The sequence below is a fragment of the Triticum aestivum genome, chromosome 5A (assembly GCF_018294505.1).
Source record: "Triticum aestivum cultivar Chinese Spring chromosome 5A, IWGSC CS RefSeq v2.1, whole genome shotgun sequence".
Lineage (NCBI taxonomy): Eukaryota > Viridiplantae > Streptophyta > Magnoliopsida > Poales > Poaceae > Triticum > Triticum aestivum.
This window is the reverse complement of record NC_057806.1, coordinates 694698048-694725302: the sequence shown is the minus strand read 5'-3', so window position 1 is coordinate 694725302 and position 27255 is coordinate 694698048. Positions and strand designations below refer to the sequence as shown.

At 42.2% G+C, this 27255-nt stretch overlaps 1 protein-coding gene across 5 annotated transcripts; it reads left to right on the top strand.

Annotated features, from left to right (window-relative positions):
* Positions 1-23614: 23614 nt before the first annotated feature.
* LOC123106083 (uncharacterized) lies at positions 23615-26971 on the top strand. Of its 5 annotated transcripts, none has more exons than XR_006451198.1 (6): positions 23615-24022; positions 24539-24785; positions 25323-25357; positions 25715-25777; positions 25914-25987; positions 26707-26971. XR_006451198.1 is itself a non-coding variant. In XM_044528288.1 (3 exons), exons 1-3 carry the CDS (start codon positions 23768-23770, stop codon positions 24725-24727), a joined length of 345 nt encoding a protein of 114 aa, XP_044384223.1. In that variant the 5' UTR covers positions 23615-23767; the 3' UTR covers positions 24728-25704. The 5 variants fall into 5 exon arrangements, 1 of the variants encoding a protein (XP_044384223.1); XR_006451196.1 differs by having other exon boundaries at positions 24868-25357; XR_006451197.1 differs by having other exon boundaries at positions 25715-25987.
* Positions 26972-27255: the final 284 nt, after the last annotated feature.

Genomic DNA, 27255 nt, shown 5'->3' with positions numbered 1-27255 from the left:
GAAGGTGTGTGCGCGTGAGAGGAGTCGACATGGAGAGAACGTGTTTGTTCGAGAGACACCGAGGAAGACTACTATATATCGATGGTGCATGTAGGCGGGAATTAAACAAAGGGATGGTCTTATTGGTTTCGGGGATATAGGGGAAGAGTGAGAGGCAGGGGGTAGCTAGAAGGAGATTGTTAAGTGTGAGTGTGTGTTTTACCCATCCAGGCGGAAGTTATGTGCACAAAAGAGGAGAACGATTCGATGTGGCGTTAGGATTGAGGGTAATTAACTACGTATGGAGACATAGAGACCTTCAACGTGCATGTGTGAGAGGTATACATGTATACGTGGGATGTGTGTGTGTGTGCGCGCGCATGATCGAGATAAAAGAAAGAAGACATAAGTCATAAGATCAACGACATGGGAGAGACGGATCGGTATGACAATATGCATGCATGTGAGAATGCAGGGAAGAAGGCCTGAAATTTGAGCATGTGTTTTTGTCTTTAAGAGATAGTGGCATGGGCTGGAGCATGCATCTATGGCGAGCAGAGGGAGTGAGGCGCAACGATTGTGCAAAAGAGACCAACCTATAAATGCATATGTATGGAGAGACATATATAGTGTGGGTGATAGGAAGCAAGACTCCGTGCGAGAAAGAAATGTTGACGAAGAAACTACAGATAGATACAGAGATGGAGATGCTAGCTAGAGGGACATCTGCTAGTTTGGGTATTGGAGATGACCGTCAGGTGGTTCAAAGGGTGAAGTTATATATGTGTGTGAGAGGGCACTTGATTGCATGTAGAGAGAAACATATGTAGTGTGCGTGATAGGAATCAAGAATGAGGGCAAGAAAGAAGGTTGATGGAGAAACAGATAAATAGAAAGATAAAGATGCTAACTAGTGTGCGTTAGAGATAGGAGTCGCGTGGATCAGGAGCCTGGGTTATGTGTGTGGGTGTGAGAGAGATAGATAGAGGGTGCATGTGAGTCACATACAAACAGATATCACAGAAAAATGAGATCCAGAGAGACGGAGTTTTGTGTCTGCGAGAGAGAAAGATATTTCACAATGAGAGTGATAGCTAGAGAGACATATGAGGGAACGCAAGATATCTCTAGGGAGAGAGGGTGTGTGTGAGCGACATACAAGAGAACAACGGAGAAATATGAGACCCTGGGAGACAGAGTTTGTGTTCGTGTGTGAGAAAGAGATATTGAAGTGGAAGAGTCGTAGGTTCTCATATCTAAGGAGCGAAAGACATCTCTGTATGAGGGGTGTGCGAGTGGCACACATGGGAATAGTAGAGAGAAATGAGACCCTGGAAAACAAAGTTTTGTGTTTGTGTGAGAGAAAGAGATACCACATGGAGAATCATAGTTAGAGACACATAGCAGGGAGCGAGATATACTTAGAGAGAGATAGAGTGATGAAGGTCGAGGGAGAGAGTACTGTCAGTGTGTTACGAAGATAAAATATCATTGTCGACATACAGGTAGCACGAGAGATACCTGAGAGACGATGAACGCGTATAGATCCAGAGAGATAGTCCTATATAAGCATGAGTGATAGCTATATGAGATGAATATCTGGATTAAAGGGGATTCAAATATTTAAACTGGAGATCACGACATCAATAATATCATAACGCAAATTGGTGTATCAAACATGCATATTCATTTGAATTTGGGCACACGTGTAATGTTATATAGTTTATCAATACTGGTGATCCATAGATTCTTCAATTACAAACAATCCATGGTTTATATGAAATTAATGTCTAAACGGGATTACACTATATGTTGCGTGTGCGAAACACATTATACATGTTTAAGAAGTAAAAAAACCCGCATGAAACACACATTAATTGGAGATAGTTAGCGAGGAATGCATACATTGGATTTCAACATAAAGTGGTTTCAAATATTTGAAAATCCAAATTGATGGATACAACCTTATGAATCTAAGATCATGTCATTTGTAAACCATATTTATGTATAAATGGTGTTGTGGTTTTGAAAGTATATATAAAAAAATGATGTATATAGAATGTAATTCCAATTGAAAATGGACCCCGCCCAAAAAATAGAATACAAACGGGATTCAAATTGAGTTGGCAGGGTAAACATGCACTCTGCAAAATTTGGACGAAGCGGGGAAAGTCGCAGTAACCGCCCGAAACCAAAATCTGTGAGATGGAAATCACTACTGCCTATCCCTGCCACGCAAAGCCTATCTGCTGAATTTCTATAGGTTTCGATAGGGGTAGGTTTGTAAGTTCACCCAAACGTGACGTAACCGCCTCTCACCCGGATTCATACATGGTGGGCGCCAAAACACAGTGTGTCCTCGGCCGAAATCGACTCCCTCCCCGATTCATATTCATACACGGTGGGCGCCAAAAACAAACTCTCGTCGGCAAATATTCGGTGTATGCGAGATTACCGTCCTATCCCCAACCGACTAATGTTGCTGTGATGTAGTAGAAATTTGAAACGGGGGCTAAGTTTGTAAATTTCCTTGCATTTGAGACAAGCGTGCCCTGAATACATGGTTCCCCCTTCCTCTCTACCTCCCTTTTCCCCATTCGTACTCCGTAGGCGCCAAAACACCCTCTCCACCCCACCCTCCTCCGTCCGCCGCCGTCCGCCACCCCATCCACCGCCGTCCTCCTCCACCATGCCGGAGCTGATACCCCAACGCCACCGTCCATTACAAGAGTTCGACCTCTCTCATCCACGGCTTCGGAACGGGATCCTTGCATCCCGTCCTCTCGCTACATCCCCGTCGTCGTCCACCTTGTCGGCGCTGCTCCTACGACCGTCTCGTCCATCGTGCCCCACCGCCACCGTCTACCCTCCTAGATCTGCTTCCACGCCACCGACAGACATCGCTACCACAGCACCGTCAAATTCTCAGTAGATGCGTACAGGGCGCTGCACTAGAGGCGGTACTCTTTCGTGTCTGCTCAACTTATTTATCGCAGCAAGAAAATAGATCGCCACTACTTTACTCTAATTTCTTGTCTTGGTTGCGAAGTTGCCTTTGTCCGGTTTGCACCTTTAGATCCGCCATGGCACGCTCAACACTATACTCCCAATGCTTATGGTTTTCCCCTTTTATATTCTACACTAGTTAAATCACAGTAGACTAAATTTCAAAATTGGGTCAGTCGATTTTTTAGAGCTCGCCGGAGTTCGCCGGTGCGATCGAAGGGGCTCGGGTGGTTGTGGGGCCTCGCCGAATGAATAAAACTCGATGCGGATGGGGGTTGGGGCGGGGGTGGGGTGGGGGTGGAGGAGGAACACAGGCGGTGGGGGCCGGTGGTCCGGTCGGCGGCCCGTGCGGTGTTCTGTATGGGAAGAATCAAACGACCAACCGGGTCCCAACAATTATAGCCCTTGTGCTCATCACTGTAGCCAAGGAAAAGACACTCAACCGACTAAGCAGTCAGTTTGGTGCATTCTCGCGGGGCAAGAAGGACATATCACACACATCCAAACATATGAAGGGTGGGGTATACAGAAGAACGACCAGTGAGACACTCCAAATGAATACCACCCTGCATGGCAGTTGATGGCTAAATGTTGATGAGGTAGGTAGATGTAGAGACAGCCTCAGCCCAAAAGTGGGGTGGAAGGGAAGCGGCAATCATCAGCGCACGAGCCGTCTCAAGCAAATGACGATTCTTATGTTCAGCAACACCATTCTGAGCATGAGCACCAGGGCAAGAGAACTAGGCAAGAGTACCCTATTCCGCAAGAAAACCACCCAATAGCTGGGAGATATACTCTCCAGCGGAGTCAGGACAAAAAGTATGAATAGGTTTGGAAAACTTGGTGTGAACCATGGCAACAAATCCTTTGTATATAGAGAGAACCTCTCTACGAGATTTCATGATGTAGAGCCAAGTGTAGCGAGAGAAATCATCAATAAACAAAACATAGTAGCGATGACCACCTTTCGAATCAAAGGGAGCAGGACCCCAGACATCCGAATGAACGAGGTCAAAGGGACGCTGAGATACCGACTCACTGATAGGATAAGGTAACTGGGTATGTTTGCCAAGTCTACAACCATTATAATGTAAAGAAACATCTCCAAATATAGACCCTAAGAGGCCCTAACGCACTAATGATGACAGGCGAGAGCCACAATTATGACCAAGGCGATGATGCCACTGCTGGAAGGACGCAGACGAGGATACAGAAAGAGCATGAGAACTGGCAGAAGTGGTGGCAGCGGAAGGAACACAAAGCCAGTCAACCTCCCAAAGGCCCTCTGACTCATGACGCCGGGGGCCAACACCAACCAAAACCTTGGTGCAACGATCCTGAATGGAGCAAGATTCGGTATCAAGAATGACACGACAACCAGAATCAATAAGTTGGGCAGCGGAAAAAAGATTCAAGGTAAGAAGAGGAACATAGGAAACACTAGGAACTGAAAAGGACAGAGTGGAAAGAATACCACGACTAGCAATAGGAAGAGATGTGCCATCGGCAGTAAAAAACATTAATAGGAGAAACAAGAGGGTGATATGTCTCCATCGTATCTACTTTTCCAAACACTTTTTCCCTTCTTTTGGACTCTAACTTGCATGATTTGAATGGAACTAACCCGGACTGACGCTGTTTTTAGCAAAATTGCCATGGTGTTATTGTTGTGCAGAAATGAAAGTTCTCAGAATGACCTGAAAATCAACGGAGAATACTTTTGGAATATATAAAAAATATTGGCGAAAGAATCAAGGCCAGGGGGCACACCCTGTCCACGAGGGTGGGGGCGCGCCTACCCCCCTGGGCGCGCCCCCTACCTCGTGGGCCCCCTGGTGCTCCACCGACCTCAACTCCAACTCTATATATTCATGTTCGGAGAGAAAAAAACCAAAGAGAAGGATTCATCGCGTTTTATGATACAGATCCGCCGCCAAGCCCTAATCTCTCTCGGGAGGGCTGGTCTGGAGTCCGTTCGGGGCTCCGGAGAGGGGAATCCATCGCCATCGTCATCATCAACCTTCCTCCATCACCAATTTAATGATGCTCACTGCCATGCATGAGTAATTCCATCGTAGGCTTGTCGGACGGTGATGGGTTGGGTGAGATTTACCATGTAATCGAGCTAGTTTTGTTAGGGTTTGATCCCTAATATCCATTATGTTCTGAGATTGATGTTGCTATGACTTTGTTATGCTTAATGCTTGTCACTAGGGCCCGAGTGCCATGATTTCAGATCTGAACCTATTATGTTTTCATGAATATATGTGATTTCTTGATCCTATCTTGCAAGTCTATAGTTACCTATTATGTGTTATGATCTGTTAACCCCGAAGTGACAAGAATCGGGATACTTACCGGTGATGACCGTAGTTTGAGGAGTTCATGTATTCACTAAGTGTTAATGCTTTGGTCCGGTACTCTATTAAAAGGAGGCCTTAATATCCCTTAGTTTCCGATAGGACTCTGCTGCCATGGGAGGGTAGGACAAAAGATGGCATGCAAGTTCTTTTCCATAAGCACGTATGACTATATTCGGAATACATGCCTACATTACATTAATGAACTGGAGCTAGTTCTGTTTCACCCTATGTTATAACCATTGCATGAAGAATCGCATCCGACATAATTATCTATCATTGATCCATTGCCTATGAGCTTTACACATATTGATCTTTGGTTATTTACTTTTCCGCTGCCACTGTTACAATCACTACAAAACTGCTACCATTACTTTTGCCACCGTTACCACTACTATCATATTACTTTGCTACTAAATACTTTGTTGCAGATATTAAGTCTTCTAGGTGCGTTTCAATTGACAACTCAATTGTTAATACTTGAGAATATTCTTTGGCTCCTCTTGTGTCGAATCAATAAATTTGGGTTGAATACTCTACCCTCAAAAACTGTTGCAATCCCCTATACTTGTGGGTTATCAAGACTATTTTCTGGTGCCGTTGCCGGGGAGCATAGCTCTATTCTTTGAGTCACTTGGGATTTATATCTGCTGATCACTATGAAGAACTTGAAAGATAAAAGAACCAAGATTTTTCCCTCAACTATGAGGGGAGGTAAGGAACTGCCATCTAGCTCTACACTTGATTCACCTTCTGTTTTGAGTAAACTTGCAACACCTACACCTGCTATTCATTCTGATATGTCGCATGCTATTGATGAATCTACTTCTATGCTTGATAATACTGTGCTACTAGGTGAATTTCTTGATGAACAACTTGCTAGGGCTAGAGAGAATGAAATTATTGAAACTGACAATATTGATGAAAGTGATGATGAAGATACTCCCCCTAGATATGAATTGCATGTTGTGCCTGAGGGTTATGTTATGGATGAAGAAACTGCTAGAGACTTTTTAGCTTGCAATGATAGATATGATCTTAAGAAATTATTAGCTAAGCTTAAAGAAAAATCTATGGATGCTAGAATGAAATATGACCCTGCTTTTGCTAATTCACCTATCTTTATTTCCGATAAGGATTATGATTTCTATGTCGACCCTAAATTAATTACTTTGGTTTAATCTAATCCTTTTTATGGATATGAATCTGATACTGTTGTGGCACATCTTACTAAATTAAATGGTATAGCCACCCTCTTCACTAATGGTGAGAAAACTCGGTATTACTTTATCCTTAAGTTGTTTCCATTCTCATTAAAGGGTGATTCTAAAACATGGTTTAATTCTCTTGATCCTGGTTGTGTGCGTAGTCCCCAGGATAGGAATTAGTACTTCTCTGCTAAGTATTTCCCCGGCTCATAAGAAACAAGCTGCCTTAAGTGAAATATATAATTTTGTGAAAATTGAAGAAGAGAGTCTCCCACAAGCTTGGGGGAGGCTTCTCCAATTACTTAATGCTTTGCCGGATCATCCTCTCAAGAAAAATGAAATACTTGATATCTTTTATAATGGACTAACTGATGCTTCCAGAGACCACCTGGATAGTTGTGCTGGTTGTGTTTTCAGGGAAAGAATTGTTGATCAAGCTGAATTGCTATTGAATAATATGTTGAGTAATGAAAATGATTGGACACTTCCAGAACCAACTCCTAAGCCAACTCCAAAGAAAAGGGGTATTCTATTTCTCAGTCCTAAAGATATGCAAGAGGCAAAGAAATCTATGAAAGAAAAAGGTATTAAAGCTGAAGATGTTAAGAATTTACCACCTATTGAAGAAATACATGGTATTGATAACCCGACATAGGTAGTAAAGGTAAATTCTCTCTATAGATTTGATGAAGGTGATATCCCTCGTTATAAGTCTGCTAGCCAATGCTTAGATGAGTTTGATAATTTTATTGTTAAACAAGAAAACTTCAATGCTTATGTTGGTAGACAATTGAAACGCAATGCTGATATGCTTGAACACTTGAGTGATTATATGCCAAGAGTTAAAGGTGAACTTAAACTTATTAGTAAAGATGCTTCTATGGTTACCACTAAAGTAGAACAAGTGCTTAAAGCTCACAGTGATTTGCTCCATGAATTAACTAATAATAAAAATGATAATAATGTTAGAGTTATGACTAGAGGGGGTAAAATGACTCAAGAACCTTTGTATCATGAGGGCCACCCCAAGAGAATTGAGCAAGATTCTCAGAGAACTAATGTTGATGCACCTAGTTCTTCTAAGAAGAAGAAAAAGAAAATTGATAGGACTTTGAATGCTTCTAGTGAACCTGTTGTTGACATACCTGAGAATCACAATGATATTTCTATTTATAATGCCGAAACACAATCTGGTAATGAACATGAACCGAGTGATAATGTTAATGATGATGTTCATGTTGATGCTCAACCTAGCAATAACAATGATGTAGAGTTTGAACCTGTTGTTGATCTTGATAACCCACAATCAAAGAATCAACGTTATGATAAGAAAGACTTCGTTGCTAGGAAGCATGGTAAAGAAAGAGAACCATGGGTTCAGAAACCCATGCCTTTTCCTTCTAAACCATCCAAGAAAAAGGATGATGAAGATTTTGAGCGCTTTGCTGAAATGATTAGACCTATATTTTTGTGTATGCGTTTGAATGATATGCTTAAAATGAATCCTTATGCTAAGTATATGAAAGATATTATTAGAAACAAAAGAAAGATATCGGAAGCTGAAATTTCCACCATGCTTGCTAATTACTCTTTTAGAGGTGGAATACCAAAGAAACTAGGAGATCCTGGAGTACCAACTATACCATGCTCCATTAAGAGAAATTGTGTTAAAACTGCTTTATGTGATCCTGGAGCCGGTGTTAGTGTTATGCCTCTCTCTTTATATCGTAGACTTGATTTGAATAAGTTGACACCTACTGAAATATCTTTACAAATGGCCGATAAATCAACTGCTACCTGTCAGTATATGTGAGGATGTGCCTGTTGTGGTTGCAAACATTACTATTTTAACGGACTTTGTTATTCTTGATATTCCCGAAGACGATAGTATGTCTATTATTCTTGGTAGACCCTTTTTGAATACTCTAGGGGCTGTTATTGATTGCAACAAAGGCAATGTCACTTTTCAAGTTAATGGTAATGAGCATATCGTACACTTTCTGAGGAAACAACCTCAAGTCCACAATATTTATTCTATTGGAAAAATTTCAACTATTATTATTGGAGGTTTTGAATTTCCTCTTCCTAGTGTCAAGAAGAAATATGATATTCTTATTGTTGGGGATGTGCATATCCCCGTTGAGGTAACCTAGTGTTATTTGAAATTTCTCCGGTTTCATGCGATTCGGAATGAGTTTGTTAACAAGACTTGATCAACCTTGTTAGTGGATTCCTTTTGATGAGCATGAGATGGATGAAGTTAGAAAGCACAACTCTCTGTACACTCTCTTTACTTTCTGTTATTTAGATTAAATAAAGTAAAAATAGTATTTTCTGTCTGTTTTCTGAATTATCCTTGCAATAAAAAATACCTCGAAAATAAAAGTTCTCCAAATGTCTTGAAAATTTAATATGATTTTTTCTAGAATATTTAAGAATTATTGGCACTGAGAACACACCAGGGGGACCCACCATGTGCCCACGACGGTGGAGGGCGCGCCCTACCCCCTGGGCGCCCCCTGCCTCGTGGACCCCACATGGGCCCCCTCCACTTATTCTTGCACCCACACACTTCGTCTTCCTCCAGAAAAAATCATCCACCAGCTCAAACCCGAGTTCTAGATCATCTTGCTGCCATTTTCGATCTCCTTGCTCTAAGCTCCATTCACAAAACTGCTTTGGGGGATTGTTCTTCGGTATGTGACTCCTCCAATGTTCCAATTAGTTTTTGTTCTAGTGCTTTATTTATTGCAAATTTTTGCTGCTTAGGTGACCATGTTCTTGATCTTGCATGTCAAATTTATGTGGTCAAAAGTAGTTTTAATGCATGATATAGCCTCTAGGCACTTGTGGGAGTAGTTTCTATCAATCTTATTGAGTTTGGTTCACTTTTATTTTGAGTTACTAAAAGTTTCAGAAATTTTTCAGAGGAAAAAATATGTTTCGGAAAATGTACCAAGGTGGTTCCTCAAGGAAGCAAGCACCCAGGCCCGCGATACGTGAGTCGGACTATGAACTACCAAGAGAAGCTCAAAAGTGTGGCCTTGTGAATGGCCGTCAGAAGATTTTATGGTTCAAGCAGGAATTAAGGAGGAATTTGACGCGTATGTGTGTAATGTTGAACTTGAGGGCTTCGTGTGAGATAAGTGCCCCCAATATTATCACTTAACTGATTCCTTTGTGAGAAGGTTTAAATTTACATAATCACGCAATTCTCACATTGTCCTATTTGATCTCTATGATAAGTCTTATACCATGGACTTAGAAGATTTTAATACTGCTTGTAAACTCCCGCAGTGGGGTAGTGTTAGTGAACTTCGCAAATCTGAATTTAAAGAATTTCTTGCTAGTATCAATATGGGGGAATCTAGATAAATAACACAAGCTACCATAGGGAGCATTCATTTTCCTGACATACATTATTTTGCTCTCTTCGTGGGTAGATGCATTAACGGTAAATATGAGGCTTGCCACATGTGTGTTCCAGATCTTAGTGTCCTCAAGAGTGCGGTATCGGCTGATAAACAATACAACTTGGGGGCTATTGTTGCACGTAGGTTGCATCTTAATAGTTTAACTGGAGACTTGTTTGGTGGAATTTATGCAACTCGTGTAGCTAATTTTCTTGAGATACCCATACATGAGAATGATATTGAATTGCCTCCTGTTTATCTAGATTATAATGCTATGGTTCATCATGAGTTTGTTGAGAGGAACGATCAGTTCCTCTAGTACCGACTAATCTTTGACAGACGACGCACCGTCCATGTTGCTCTCCCTGCTCCTACTTTCTTTGACTTTCAGACAAAAGGGATATATGTTATAACCAGGGAGGAGGCGAACGAGTATGAGAGGAGGATGGAGGCAGCTCGCCTCCAGGCTGCAGCTCTTCAGGCAGTAGCTGTTGCATCTCAGTACGACCCCAGCTTCAACTTCAGATATCCACCGGGCCAGCCATAGACCAACTTAGGCCAAAAGCCTAAGCTTGGGGGAGTACGTATGTCTCACTGGCATTACATTCATGTTCACACACTCATGCCAGTTGTCGGTGCTCATACTTTTTCATTGTATTATCCATGGTAGTTTATTTTCTTTTTAAGCTTTCTTCTTGTGTGTTTGAAAAACCTTAATAAAAACCAAAAAAAATTAGTTTTAGCTTTTAGCTAGTTTACTTTCCATGCTTGTAGTAGTAATAATTAAAAGAAAACCCAAAAATATTTCTCATTTTTCTTTTGTTTGTTGGGAGCTTTCTCGTGTAAATAGTTTTATTTCTTTCCTTTGGGGGTCGAGAGGAGAAGACCATAATGAAAATGTTGAGTGGCTCTCATATGCATTATTGTTGATCTAACAAAGATCCCGTATTACCTTGTCTTTTCCCTTGAATAGAATTCTTGTAGATTTCAGCTTAGTCCAATGCACGTGCACTATTTTTATTACCCACACTATTAGGTTGTCCAAGTGAAAGGCAATAATGACGATATATGATGGACTGATTGAGATGAGAGAAGCTGGTACGAAGTGGACCTCTCTTGTTTTTGTAAATATGATTAGTTCATCGTTCCTGATTCATCCTATTATGAATGAAACATGTTTGCAATGACAATTAAAGGCTATAGTTGCTCATGCCATGCTTAAGTAGCTAGGAGTTTATAATGGTTTACCTTGCGTGCCAACATGCTATTAAAATGGTTGCAATGTGGTATGATAGGGTGGTATCCTCCTTTGAACGATTCGAGTGGCTTGACTTGGCACATGTTCACGCATGTAGTTGAAATAAATCAACATAGCCTCCACGATATTTATGTTCATGGTGAATTATATCCTACTCATTCTTGCATTCAGTGTTTATTAATTTTAATGCATGTTCATGACTGTTGTCGCTCTCTAGATGGTCGCTTCCCAGTCTCTTTCTAGCCTTCACTTGTACTAAGCGAGAATACTGCTTGTGCATCCAATTTCATAAACCCCAAAATTATCCCATATGAGTCCACCATACCTTCCTATATGTGGTATCTACCTGCCGTTCCAAGTAAATTTGTATGTGCCAAACTCTAAACCTTCAAATGAAATTCTGTTTTGTATGCTCGAATAGCTCATGCATTAACTAGGGTTGTCTATATCTTCCATGTTAGGCGAGTTATTCTCAAGAGGAGTGGACTCCGCTCCTCACTCACAAGAAAATGGCTGGTAACCGGGATGCCCAGTCCCATGCTCAAATCGAATAAAAATAATTGCAAACAAAAGTCCCCCAGGATTGTTGTTAGCTGGAGGCACCCATTGTTTCAGACAAGCCATGGATTGATGTTTGTTGGTGGTAGGGGGAGTATAATCTTTACTATTCTGCTTGGGAACTGCCTATAGTGTGTGTAGCATGGAAGATATCGAGATCGTTTGGTTGTTATGTTGACAATGAAAGTATACTTCTCAAAATATTATTCATCTCTATTTCAAAAGCGAGCTCTGGCACCTCTACGAATCCTTGCTTCCCTCTGCGAAGGGCCTATCTATTTACCTTTATGTTGAGTCATCATCCTCTTATTAAAAAGCACCAGTTGGAGAGCACCGCTGTCATTTGCATGCATTATTATTAGTTTACATTGAGTATGACTGTGACTGGATCTCTTTTACCATGAATTACAATTTCCAGACAGCCCTTGATCTTCAGAGGTGCTCTCTATTTATGTTTTGCGGTCTCAGAAAGGGCTAGCGAGATACCATCTTGTTATATCATATTATGATTGTTTTGAGGAAGTGTTGTCATCCGAGATTTATTATTATTGCTCGCTAGTTTATTATGCCATTGATATGAGTAAACATGAGACCTAAATGTTATTGTGAATATGGTTAGTTCATAATCTTTGCTGAAAACTTGAATGCTAGCTCTACATATTTACAACAACAAGAGCAAACAGAGTTTGTAAAATTTGTCTTTATCACTTTCAGTTTATCAACTGAATTGCTTGAGGACAACCAAAGGTTTAAGCTTGGGGGAGTTGATACGTCTCCATCGTATCTACTTTTCCAAACACTTTTTCCCTTGTTTTGGACTCTAACTTGCATGACTTGAATGGAACTAACCCGGACTGACGCTGTTTAGCAAAATTGCCATGGTGTTATTTTTGTGAAAAAATTAAAGTTCTCGGAATGACCTGAAAATCAATGGAGAATATTTTTGGAATATATAAAAAATATTGGCGAAAGAATCAAGGCCAGCGGTCCCACAACATGTCCACGAGGGTGGGGCGCGCCTACCCCACCTGGGCGCACCCCCATTCCTCGTGGGCCCCCTGGTGCTCCACCGACCTCAACTCCAACTCTATATATTCATGTTCGGGGAGAAAAAAAACCAGAGAGAAGGATTCATCACGTTTTACGATACAGAGCCACCTCCAAGCCCTAATCTCTCTCGGGAGGGCTGGTCTGGAGTTCGTTCGGGGCTCCGGAGAGGGGAATCTGTCGCCATCGTCATCATCAACCTTCCTCCATCACCAATTTCGTGATGCTCACCACCGTGCGTGAGTAATTCCATCGTAGGCTTGCTGGACGGTGATGGGTTGGATGAGATTTACCATGTAATCGAGTTAGTTTTGTTAGGGTTTGATCCCTAGTATCCACTATGTTCTGAGATTGATGTTGCTATGACTTTCTTATGCTTAATGCTTGTCACTAGGGCCCGAGTGCCATGATTTCAGATCTGAACCTATTATGTTTTCATGAATATATGTGAGTTCTTGATCCTATCTTGCAAGTCTATAGTCACCTATTATATGTTATGATCCGTTAACCCCGAAGTGACAATAATCGGGATACTTACCGGTGATGACCGTAGTTTGAGGAGTTCATGTATTCACAAAGTGTTAATGCTTTGTTATGGTACTCTATTAAAAGGAGGCCTTAATATCTCTTAGTTTTCGGTAGGACCCCGCTGCCATGGGATGGTAGGACAAAAGATGTCATGCAAGTTCTTTTCCATAAGCACGTATGACTATATTCGGAATACATTCCTACATTACATTGATGAACTGGAGCTAGTTCTATGTCACCCTATGTTATAACCATTGCATGAGGAATCGCATCCGACATAATTATACATCACTGATCCATTGCCTACGAGCTTTACACATATTGATCTTTACTTAGTTACTTTTTCGCTGCCACTGTTACAACCACTACAAAACTGCTACCGTTACTTTTGCCACCGTTACCACTACTATCATATTAGTTTGCTACTAAATACTTCGCTACAGATATTAAGTCTTTCAGGTGCGTTTGAATTGACAACTCAACTGTTAATACTAGAGAGTATTCTTTGGCTAGCTCCCCTTGTGTCAAATCAATTAATTTGTGTTGAATACTCTACCCTCGAAAACTGTTGCGATCCCCTATACTGGTGGGTTATCAAAGGGCGAAGAGAAGACAACGCTGAAGAGTCAGAGGACATATGAAAGGAAGCTCCAGAGTCCAGAACCCATGAAGATGTACCTGACAGTGTAGATGCTGGCGGTGATGAGGTGGTGAAAGCAGTCACAGCAGCAGCAGAACCCGTCGATGAAGAACCATAGGAAGCCAGAAGGCGCTTGAGCCACGCGCACGATGTCCTAGTCAGTGAGTGACTGAGTCGAGGAAGATCTAGGAGTCCCACTAGAAGAGGAGCACTGCTAGTCATGCTTCCTCTCATGGCAATCAGACTCTGGGTGACCTGACCGAGAGCAGTAACCACAGAAGGTGTCACGACGCGATAGACCCTTCTCAACATAGAGAGGGTGACCAGCCCCCCTGAAGGTGTGGGTAGGAGCGGTGGAGCAGCCAACACTGATGGAATCGCAAGCAACCCAGCAGTGTGAAGGCGGGTCTCCTCAGCACGAAGCTCGGCAAGCACCTCCGAGACAGGCACACGACCACGAGCGAGCAAGTGAGCACGTCGAGGCTCGAACTCAGAGCGTAGACGAGATAAGAACTCATGGACCCTCTGAAACTCCAAATCAGGCCGTGTAGTCTGACAACAATGGCAAGTTCCACAAACAATTGTCCGAAGAGAGTCAAGCTGGCACCAGATGGCAGAGCACTATGAATAGAACTCATCAATAGAGGAATCACCTTGCTGGAGTGCGTGCTCCCGGCGCAACACAGATACGTAGAGAGCATCACCAGAGGGACCGCATCATTGCAACGGTGCTGAGTCCCATGAATTCCAAAGCAAAGTGAGGGAGGACACTCGCAGTGAGAATGGCAGCAGCTCGAGCATCATCATTGCACCACTGAGTGTAAGCAGACAGATCATCTCGGTATACAGAAAGAGCATCTGAATAAGCTGATACCTGCTGATCATAAGCATCAACCGCAGCATCATCGAGAGCCTTGGCTGCATGCCGATGAGCCTGGGAAGCCTCAGCAGGAAGAATCGGCGGCACCGACGGGGTAGGAGCCACGGGAGCAACAGGGCACGGCGGATAGGGGACGTCGCTAGAGAGAACACCCCACATAAGAAGACCGCGCATATGGATACGCATGAAACCCACAAACTCAGCATAGTTGGTGCCATCGAAGATCACAGAGCATCGGGGAACAGCGACATAGCCCGAAGAAGACATGAGAAGCTCTTTTTTGAGGAAGTCAACGGACGCAGAACTCTCAATCTGGATCGAGCAACGGCTCGGTTGAGGCCAGGAATCAAGCGGGAACCAGCATGGGCGACCGCTGCCGGAACCAGCCGGCCGGGCAGGCAGCAGGTAGCGGCCGGATGGGAAAGAGGTGGCGACAGCTAGACAGAGATGGAGTGGTAGCAGCCAAACGAGAAAGGAGCGGGAGAAGTTGGCGCGAGAGGAGATCGGCAGCTGGAGCAGCGGATCCAGTCGGGGATGGAGCGGGAACGGCCAGGATGAGAGGAGGCCGGTGGCAGTGCCCTTGGGGAGGCGGATCCCAGCCACGACAGGCTGGGAGAGCGCGGGCACGGGGGCGTAGACCGCGGGGAGGCGGATCCAGTCGAGGGCGAGCACGACTAGCAACGAGTAGAGACGGGCAGGGACAACCGGAATGGAATCGGGGACGGCCGGAGATGAGGGAAATCAGGAATGGAGCACACACGGAGTTGAATCATGCGGGAGAGAGGCTAACCTAACATCTGATACCATGTTGGATAATGAGCAACTTGTATTCACTGAGGGCCAAAGGCCATTACATGTACATGTGTGGTAAAGTGCAATAAACCCCTTATACAATGGGGATAAACCAAAAAGGGGCTATACACATCTAACAGTAATCAGGTCTAGATTTGACTACCCTTTCCTAGATAACACAATTTGAGTAAGGCATACTAAAATTAGAGTCAGTATAAGTACAATAACGGGAGCTGCATCAGGTGGTAGTCTGAAATGAATCATCTAGTGGGATTCATCCACAGCAAACATCCATCCTACCCATTCTGCAAAAGGAGTCTATGAGAGTCCAATGACAGTTTGTATGATGACATAAAGAATAATTCAATTGAATGACTGGGACAAGGGACACCTTGCTTCAAACAGATTGTCGGCTAAACGAGACATATTCTTTCAATGGGGTATATGCACAACCATGGGGTGGAATTTATCCATAGCATCAACCATCATGCACAAGGGTGGCAGCTACCGCAGTTGAACCGCGGGATGGCTGATGCTATGGACAAGTTCAACCAGAGGACTGGGTCCCTGCTTCTGTGTGCCTTACTCCGCGGTTGACCAAGGAAACGGTACGCGGCCGTCCAAAGTGCGCTCTGACATCGGAGCATGTTGGCTCGACCGTCGGTCGAACAGGTGTTGCGCGGGCACTGGGAAGGGCGTCCCGGAGGGCGAGCACGCGCTCCATGGCGGAGGGGCCATTGCGGAGTGGGAGGGCGAACCAAATTCGTCCTGCTGCGCCACTTCTTTGCAGCCGCCGGTAGCCTTAGTAGATGAGCGCAAGGCAGCCGCCGCTAGCCTTAGTAGATGAGCGCAAGGCAGCCGCCGCCCTCCTCCATTGTGCCGTGGAACTCCCTCGCGTCAGATTGTTTAGGGTCTGTCAAAGGGATGTCTTGTCGTTCATTGGTCCAAGTGATGAAAGGGAAATAAGAATGGGCCGGGCCGGGCTGGTAGCAAGAGTCGTTTATATTGTAAGTCGCGCCCTAATCAACAAGGCAGCCTCTGTGCTATGTTTCCTCTTGGTCTTCTTGCTCCGGTTCGGCACCGTCTTGCCTATTGCTCCTAGCTTCTCCATGGCTATACTCTTGAAACCTGATAACACATAGCACATCCGTTTGAAGTACTAGCTATGTCTCATAAGTGGAAAATTGTGAATCATTAAGGAGCGAGTTCACCTCATGTTCAATGCTACATGCACTGACTTTAGTCATATGTCAAAGGACAAAGGACGGGCGTGGCGCCTGGAGACGTTGCCACTGGCTTGGTCGTCGAGGAAGACCAATGGATTTCTCCTGGTCGAGATCTCACACCACCAAGGCCAGCCAATGACTAGAGATTCGATCCGATGGGGAAAGTACTAAAGGAGGAGGGTTGGTACCTAGATTTAAATCTAGGCACCAGAGGCCGGCGACGCGATACCCCAAGGAGTGAAATCCTTCCATCGACGCCTCGACTCCCTAGCGTCTGAGCAACTATACCAGCACAGCGACAGCGGCTACCTTAGTTGAATGACAGGATGGATGATGCTATGGACAAGTTCAACCACAGGATTGGCTCTGCTACCTCTTGAGCATGTGTTGGTTTTCCCTTGAAGAGGAAAGGGTGATGCAGCAAAGTAGTGTAAGTATTTCCCTCAGTTTTTGAGAACCAAGGTATCAATCCAGTAGGAGACTACACGCAAGTCGCCTAGTACCTACACAAACAAATAAGAACCTTGCAACCAATGCAATAAAGGGGTTGTCAATCCCTTCACGGCCACTTGCAGAAGTGAGATCTGATAAAGATAATAAGATAAATATTTTTGGTATTTTTTGTTTTATAGATTGGAAAGTAAAGATTGCAAAATAAACGGCGACAGAAATGGCTAGTTGATGGGAATTTAATATGATGTAAAGTAGACTCGGGGGCCATAGGTTTCACTAGTGGCTTCTCTCAAGATAGCAAGTATTACGATGGGTAAACAAATTACTGTCGAGCAATTGATAAAAAAGCGCATAGTTATGATGATATCTAAGGCAATGATCATGAATCTGGCATCATGTCCGTGACAAGTAGACCGAAACGATTCTGCATCTATTACTAATACTCCACACATCGACCGCTATCCAGCATGCATCTAGAGTATTAAGTTCATAAGAACGGAGTAACGCTTTAGGCAAGATGACATGATGTAGAGGGATAAACTCAAGCAATATGATATAAACCCCATCTTTTTATCCTCGATGGCAACAATACAATACGTGCCTCGCTGCCCCTGCTGTCACTGGGAAAGGACACCACAAGATTGAACCCAAAGCTAAGCACTTATCCCATTGCAAGAAAGATCAATCTAGTAGGCCAAACTAAACCGGTAATACGAAGATACTTGCAAAGATGTCAAATCATGCATATAAGAATTCAGAGAAGAATCAAATAATATTCATAGATAATCAAGTCAAAAACCCACAATTCATCGGATCTCGGCAAACACACCGCAAAAAGAGTTACATCGAATAGATCTCCAAGAAGATCGAGGAGAACTTTGTATTGAGATCCAGAGAGAGAGAGAAGAAGCCATCTAGCTAATAACTATGGACCCAAAGGTCTGTGGTAAACTACTCACACATCATCAGAGAGGCTATGGTGTTGATGTAGAAGCCCTCCGTGATCGAATCCCCGTCCGACAGATCGACGGAAAAGGCCCCAAGATGGGATCTCATGGGTACAGAAGGTTGCGGCGGTGGAAAAGGTGTTTTGTTGCTCTCCCTGAAGGTTTTAGGGTATAAGAGTATATATAGGCGAAAGAAATAGGTCGGTGGAGCTGCGAGGGGCCCACGAGGGTGGGGGCGCGCCCACCCCCTGGGGCGCACCCTCCTGCCTCGTGGCTCCCTCGATGCTTCCTTGACATCCACTCCAAGTCTCCTGGATCACGTTTGTTCCAAAAAAGATCCTCACGAAGGTTTCATTCCGTTTGATATTCCTTTTCTGCGAAACACTGAAATAGGCAAAAAAACAGCAATTTGCACTAGGCTTTCGGTTAATAGGTTAGTCCCAAAAATAATATAAAAAGGTATATTAAATACCATTAAACATCCAAAACAGATAATATAATAGCATGGAACAATAAAAAATTATAGATACATTGGAGACATATCAAGCATCCCCAAGCTTAATTCATGCTCGTCCTTGAGTAGGTAAATGATAAAAACAGAATTTTTGATGTGGAATGCTCCATAACATAATTTTCAATGTAATTATCTTTATTGTGGCATGAATATTCAGATTCAAAAGATTCAAGATAAAAGTTCAATATTGACATAAAAATAATAATACTTCAAGCATACTAACTAAGAAATTATGTCTTCTCAAAATAACATGGCCAAAGAAAGTTATCCCTACAAAATCATATAGTCTGGCTATGCTCTATCTTCATCACACAAAATATTTAAATCATGCACAATCCCGATGACAAGTCAAGCAATTGTTTCATATTTTGATGTTCTCAAACCTTTTCAATCTTCACGCAATACATGAGCGTGAGCCATGGATATAGCACTATATGTGGACTATAATGGTGGTTGTGGAGAAGACAAAATGGAGAAGATAGGCTCACATCAACTAGGCGTATCAACGGGCTATGGAGATGTCCATCAATAGATATTAATGTGAGTGAGTAGGGATTGTCATGCAATGGATGCACTAGAGCTATAAATGTATGAAATCTCAACAAAAGAAACTAAGTGGGTGTGCATCCAACTTGCTTGCTCACGAAGACCTAGGGCATTTTGAGGAAGCCCATCATTGGAATATACAAGCCAAGTTCTATAATCAAAATTCCCACCAGTATATGAAAGTGACAACATAAGAGACTCTCTATCATGAAGATCAAGGTCCTACTTTGAAGCACAAGTGTGGAAAAGGGATAGTAGCATTGCCCCTTCTCTCTTTTTCTCTCATCATGTTTTTTTATTTGGGCCTTTTCTCTTTTTTTATGGCCTCTTTTTCTTTTTTTTCGTCTGGAGTCTCATCCCGACTTGTGGGGGAATCATAGTCTCCATCATTTTTTCCTCACTAGGACAATGCTCTAATAGATGATCATCACACTTTTATTTACTTACAACTCAAGAATTACAACTCGATACTTAGAACAAAATATGACTCTACGTGAATGCCTCCGGCGGTGTACCGGGATGTGCAATGAATCAAGAGTGACATGTATGGAAAATTATGAATGGTGGCTTTGCCACAAATACGATGTCAACTACATGATCATGCAAAGCAATATTACGGTGATGAATCATGTCATAATAAACGAAACGGTGGAAAGTTGCATGACAATATATCTCGAAATGGCTATGGAAATGCCATAATAGGTAGGTATGGTGGCTGTTTTGAGTAAGGTAAATGGTGGGTTTATGGTACCGGCGAAAGTTGCGCGGTACTAGAGAGACTAGCAATGGTGGAAGGGTGAGAGTGCGTATAATCCATGGACTCAACATTAGTCATAAAGAACTCACATACTTATTGCAAAAATCTATCATTTATCGAAACGAAGTATTACGCACATGCTTAGGGGGATATATTGGTAGGAAAAAACCATCGCTCGTCCCCGACCGCCACTCATAAGGAAGACAATCAAGAACATAAATCATGCTCCAACGTCATCACATAACGGTTCACCATACGTGCATGCTACGGAAATCACAAATTTTAACACAAGTATCTCTCAGATTCACAACTACTCAACTAGTATGACTCTAATATCACCATCTTCATATCTCAAAACAATCATAAAGAATCAAACTTCTCAGTATTCAATGCACTTTTATGAAAGTTTTTTATCATACCCATCTTGAATGCCTATCATATTATGACTAATTTCATAACCAAAGCAAATTACCATGATGTTCTAAAATACTCTCAAAATGATATAAGTGAAGCATGAGAGATCAATAATTTCTACAAAATAAAACCACCACCGTGCATAAAAAAATATAAGTGAAGAACTAGAGCAAAATTATCTAGCTCAAAAGATATAAGTGAAGCACATAGAGTATTCTAATAAATTCCGATTCATGTGTGTCTCTCCCAAAAGGTGTGTACAGAAAGGATGATTGTGGTAAACTAAAAAGCAAAGACTCAAATCATACAAGACGCTCCAAGCAAAACACATATCATGTGGTGAATAAAAATATAGCCTCAAGTAAAGTTACCGATAGACGAAGATGAAAGAGGGGATGCCTTTCGGGGCATCCGCAAGCTTGGGCTTTTGGTTGTCCTTGGATTTTACCTTGGGGTTCCTTGGGAATCCCCAAGCTTAGGCTCTTGCCACTCCTTGTTCCAAAATCCATCAAATCTTTACCCAGAAACTTGAAAACTTCACAACACAAAACTCAACAGAAAATCTCATGAGCTCCGTTAGTATAAGAAAACAAATCACCAGTTAAGGTACTGTAATGAACCCATTCTTTATTTATATTGGTGTTAAACCTAATGTATTCCAAATTTATCTATGGTTCATATCCCCTGATACTAGCCACAGATTCATCAAAATAAGCAAACAACACACGGAAAACAGAATCTGTCAAAAACAGAACAGTCTGTAGTAAGCTGTAGGTTTCGATACTTCTGTAACTCAAAAAAACCTAAAACATTAGGACGACCTAAATAATTTGTATACTGATCTACTGCAGTTGGAATTGGTATTTTATCGCTCTCTGGGTAAAAATGAAAATTATTCTCGTGAGCATATACTTTCTGTTTTTTTCAGCAAGATCAAACAACAATCATCCAAGATGATCCTAAAGGCTTTACTTGGCACAAACACTAATTAAAACATAAAAACACAATCATAACATAGGATAGATGATTTATTTATTACTAAACAGGAACAAAAAGTAAGGAACAAAAATAAAATTGGGTTGCCTCCCAACAAGCGCTATCGTTTAACGCCCCTAGCTAGGCATAAAAACAAGAATAGATCTTGGTATTTTCATCTTTGGTAGGCAATTCTTCAATTGAACACTTATAAACCTTAGGAATTTCCTTCTTTTTATTAATGATCAAACTCCTAGACAAGAAATTAAGAAATTCATTTGTAGTAAAAGGTTCCTTAATGATAGTGAAAAAGTTGGGATGAACACTTATTGATTTGAGATCCGTATTTTCCTTACTAGAAGATTCACCCTTATTTTTAGGAACATACATAAACTTGGCAACTTTCGTAGTATGAGGGTTTGAAGTGTTTCTTACGGCTGAATAGGCAGACCCTAAGTTGGTAATAATATCCTCAAGTTTATCAATTCTAGTAGAATCTTGATCTATCTTTTCATTAACTATGGGTTCTTTCCCTCGAAATTTTTTCAGAGTAACTCCTACCTTAGATCTGTATTGAGTAATTTGATAGTGGATTTTTTTAATCCAAATTCTCGATCAACTCTACTGTGGCAACTTTATTTTCGATAATTTCAAGCCTTTGCATCACGTGTTCCAAAGTTAAAATAGTTCCATTAACCAAAAGAGGTGGTGGGCCAAACATATCTAACATAGCATTATAAGAATCAAAGGTGTGGCTACCCAAGAAATTTCCTCCGGTAATGGTATCAAGAATATATCTGTTCCAAGGAGTGATGCCTATATAAAAATTGCGAAGAAGAATGGAAGTAGATTGCTTTTTAGTGGATCTATTCTAAGCATTGCAAATTCTATGCCAAGCATCTTTTAGATTTTCTCCCTCCCTTTGTTTAAAATTAAGAACTTCATGATTGGGAGTTTTGATGTTTCATGCCATCTGCCAATGATAGGTGTTGTTGATTGCTACAGCCATTTTCATGACGAGTTTTGATGTTTCATGCCTATGGGAATAAGAGTTGGAGGATGTGACTACTACCGGTGCTGGAAACCATCTGCCAAAGCTGCATCTATGACACAAAATGCTACATCCGGCATTGTTTTTTGCTGGAACCATAGAGATTCTCCGTCGACGCACAAACAGGCGGCGAAAACGGTGATCTTTTTTTGTTGGAACCAGCATGATTTTTTGCTACGCCAGCAGACATTTTTTCTGCCACCGACAACTGAGACGAGGTGGGCGGGTGCGGCGGCCGGCGACCATCGGCATTCCCAGCTTTCACCGTTTGCAATGCCATCGTCTCCATCATCGTTGCAGCATCTATTGTCTGCCCTTGTAGCATCCACAACCTGTCGTTGAACCATCGTCTGGGGCGCAGCTCACAACACCCGTCAAGCAGCTTGCGTTGCGCTGCCGCCGGGAATCAGCAGAGCTCCCGCGCGCGGCCCTTACAACAGTGCCTGCTACAGGCCTACACCAAGGTGAGAAGAAAAGGTCGTGGGCAATATAATCGAGGTGGGGTGAAAGATGTAGTGTAGCAATGGAGGAAGACCCAGCGTCGCGAGATTCACGTGTGGTAGAAGACCTGGACTCTAGCGATATGAGAAGTGGATTAAAGAATAGTTAACAGATCTAATGGTTCGTGGGCAAAGCATCCGACGGCTCAGGTCCGACCGGCCGAAAGTAGCGCCAGTCCACCGGCGCCTAGCAGCCGTCTTTGGCAAATGTCAAATATTAGCTAGTGTTTGGTTGATTATCAATTTTACTTGCCAACCTCAGAAAAAGTTGTGAAATCTTGGTAACTTTTGATATTGCCAATTGTTGGCTTGCCAAGTATTGGCAATGACAAATGTTGGCATCAAACCAATCATGCTCTTTACACTACCAGAAACCGTAATATTTCTGTGAGTCGACTAATTTTTCTGTCGGGCCCGCGACTAGCCCACAGGAAAAACAATTAGGCTGTCGGTCGACTCCTGGACGCCAGGGATATGTCTAATATTCCTGTGGGCTGAGTAAGTACCGACAGGAATATAATTTTCGGCCCACCCGCGAAACACTAGGCCGCGAAGAATTCAGCCGCGCGCATCTGGAAACTACGCCCCGCCATGGAGCCCTCTTTTCGCGCCTGTCATCGCGCACGCCCAAATCCAATCCCCCCAGATCTCCTTATCCTTTCCTTCTGCGCCGCCCAATCCCTCTGCTTTTGAGGCCTCCGACCACCATCCCTCCATGGCTCCCCGCCTTCCAAGGTCACACGAGCGCCTCAACCTGCACTCTATGATGTGGATCTGTACCCGCCGGCCACCACCATCCATGGCTCCTCCGCTACTGGGACACGGCGTCGTCCCATCTCCGTTCTGGATATCACCATGCGACACCAACGCTTGTCCTCCTCCTCCACCATGGCCCTGCTCAGACCACGCCGCCATCGATGCCACCGTTGAGAATCTACCCCAACTCGAGCAGTTCACCGGCGTCATGGAGGTACGTGACCTAAATCTCAAAACTCTGTTGTTTCCTGTTTCTGGCATCTCCGGATCCCCAAATCTGGTGCAGCTCTAGGAATCCCCAAATCCGGCCTCAGATCCGATCTATAGAGCTGTAGTTTAGATGCATAATAATCACCAAAACTGGTGCAGCTCCTTGGATCCCAAATCTCGATCTGAATTTCAGTTATTTCTTTGAGAAATTTGCAACCATTTATTTCTGCCTTATTTCTTAAATTAGTTTGGAGGCAACAACACGTAGCCACATGATTTAAAAATTTACTAAGACTAGGTGGGATACTTGGGGTGTACTCGGGGAGTTTCAATTAGTACTTTGGATACAACTGTACCTATCCAAAATGCATGTAATATTGTTTCAGACTAAATGATAATTTTCTTTCTATTTCAGTGAGTTTTTTTCATTAACTTACTGCACAATAGCATAATAATTCAATCTCTATTTTTTCTGTCCATACATTTTGATTTTACTTGCTTTAAATATGTTGACATTCAGGAAGCGCTAAGCAGCTGCATTGCAAATATGAGGAACATCATCCGTGCAAGAAGTTCAGATTCACTCGACGGCAAGAAATAGTGTCATATTTTTCTTCCAAATAGTATGTACCATTCCCCACATTGATACTTATGATCACCCATTTGATATCTCCTTTTCCTAGTTACAGTTCATCCAGGTCAGGAGTAGGATTTAAGGTTCATGATCCAACTATAAGAGACGTGTAAAATCCTTTGCCCTTGACATGGTATGGTACATTCTGCTATTTCCCTACCTGTCTCCAAATTCATGTATTGATTAATTTTGATTCAAGTTTTCTATCTTGCAAGATCATGCTATCTTCAATATGCTCAAGAACATCTGAAATGCACCTAGACATTATATTTCAGAGTATTGACAATGAAACTGTACCAGGAAAGGATTATTACCAGCAGCTTTGCTCAAGATATGAATGCTCTGTTATAACAATGAACAAGCCAGGGATACGTTCAGGGGCTCCTATCATGGGCCATACTATATGTCATCTTAATTTAGTTACTCCTTTTACTACTTGCTTCTTGGAATTTCCTATTCTCTTGTTATCCTCCCTCCGTTCCGAATTACTTGTCGTAGAAATGGATGTATCTAGACATTTTTTCCATTTCTATGACAAGTAATTCTGAACGGAGGAAGTAGTACTTAACAGTTCTAGTGTATTCCTCATATTTAAGCTCACCGTGTTCTTCCTTCTCCCTTAAGTTGTATTTGGTTTTTCTTTCTTATATTAAAGATTGAACAATTGCAGTGCAAGCACACAATTGGATGTTCCTGCTGGAGAAGGTGCGCAATCTTGCTGAGTGTAATTTTACATTGCTGGAACTAGATGATTGTAGCTCTTAGTTGTAGAAGGTGGATGCAAGTGTCTGGGTGCGATGACCCATAGATATTGCATTGCTCTGAAAATTATCAGTACATTGCATAGATGAATGGATGTCACTCCTTACATTATTGTTCTGAACTTCTGTACTAACTTACTGACGCATCAAGTAACAACTATCCTCTGTTTGTGGTCACCCCTTTGCCTAGTAACTTATTTCCTTATGATTTTTTGATTGTCTTACTATCCAGTACTGTAACAGTTTGCTCCCTAACTTGTTTGTCCATACCTTATCATTTTAGTCTCTTTCATTATGTTAGGTTTTTGGGAAGAATTAAACGAACATCATCAGTGCAACATAGAGGTTGAAGCAGGTGGTTGAGGTATCACTCAATTTCAAGAAATTGAATAAGATTCTTCCAAGTGAAATGGCACTATTCCCTTTCATATTTTGTTCTATGCACATGAACCTAGAAATTAAATATTGATCAACACCTGATGGAGGACTTGTTTTTCTAGTTCGCAATTCATTCTTATTAGGAACAAAATTCAAGATCACGTATCTGTGAGATATGCAAGAGCCTCTAATCAAGGTATTTTTACTTTTGCCTTCACCATCATCCCCAAAGTTTTATCAGGAATAATTGTTAGTCAAGTTTTCTCTTGTATATTTGAAATATATCATGCTATATCCAGTGTGCCCAAGAGCATGAGATCAACATTATTGAGCCAGTAGTTGCTATGTTGGTTTAGTCTAAACACAACCTCTTTGTATTTCTTTGGGGTCTTTTATTGTCTCACCATGATGTGCAGTTCTCATGCTGTTACATTATGGAATAATTGCATAACGTCGGCTTTTTTAGTCTTATGGAGATGATGATGTCTCTACCCATTTTTCTTGAACATTTGAAATGGATAGACTTAAGAGTATTGACATTGGTAGTGTGATTTCTTGCAAGAAGTCTCTAATGTGCTCAGGAAGTTAGCTGATAATTATGTCAAACTAATCCAGAAGCATGTTCTCAAGTTGTCATTTAAATGGATTTTGTCAGCTGCATGATTTGTATCAAATCTGCGATATGATGCTAGAACAAATTACTTCATTATTAGTCTATGAGCTGTAAAAGTGGGTAACTTTGCTGAGACAAAAACAAGTTGGGTATATATGCCAATGTTATTGCGAGAAACCGAGATACCAAATAGATTATGCTCATTATATCTGATACATATTGTTCCTGTTTCTTGTTTCCTTTTTGTAGCAAACTGTTGACACTTGCACATTTTTACAAGTTCTATTAAATGTCCACTGCAGGGTAACCTTGAAGGGAAGATTGCAACTTAAGCTGCAACTAAAGATTATAGAAAATGAGGTCTCTCTTGTGTATATTTAGTTGATGCACTTGTGTGTTTTTAGATGTTGCACCTCTGTTTCCATTGACCTTCGATTCATGTACGTAAATTCTATGGAACTGTATCCGAAGACATGTGAATTTGTATCTCTGGTTGATGGAAACAATTGATAGTGATGTTTCTATGTTATAAATATTCTGAGTTATGGAATAGTTATGTATAAAACCATTGATATTTTTTTTGTTTTTTTGGTTTCTTCTTTTTCTGACGGTTATGTATGACAGGGATATACTATTTCCCTGGTTTGCCAAATCTGACGCCTATATAACCCTGTAGGGCCAAACCCGTCAGGGAAATGAGAAAACCCGACAGGAATATAGTTCCTGTCGGTTGGCCGACAGGCATAGTTTATTTTCCCTGTCAAGCTATCCCTGACGGCTAACCCTGACGGGGGGGCGCGACAGGAAATACTTTTCCTGTCGGTACATCCTATTTTCCTGTCGGTTCGGGG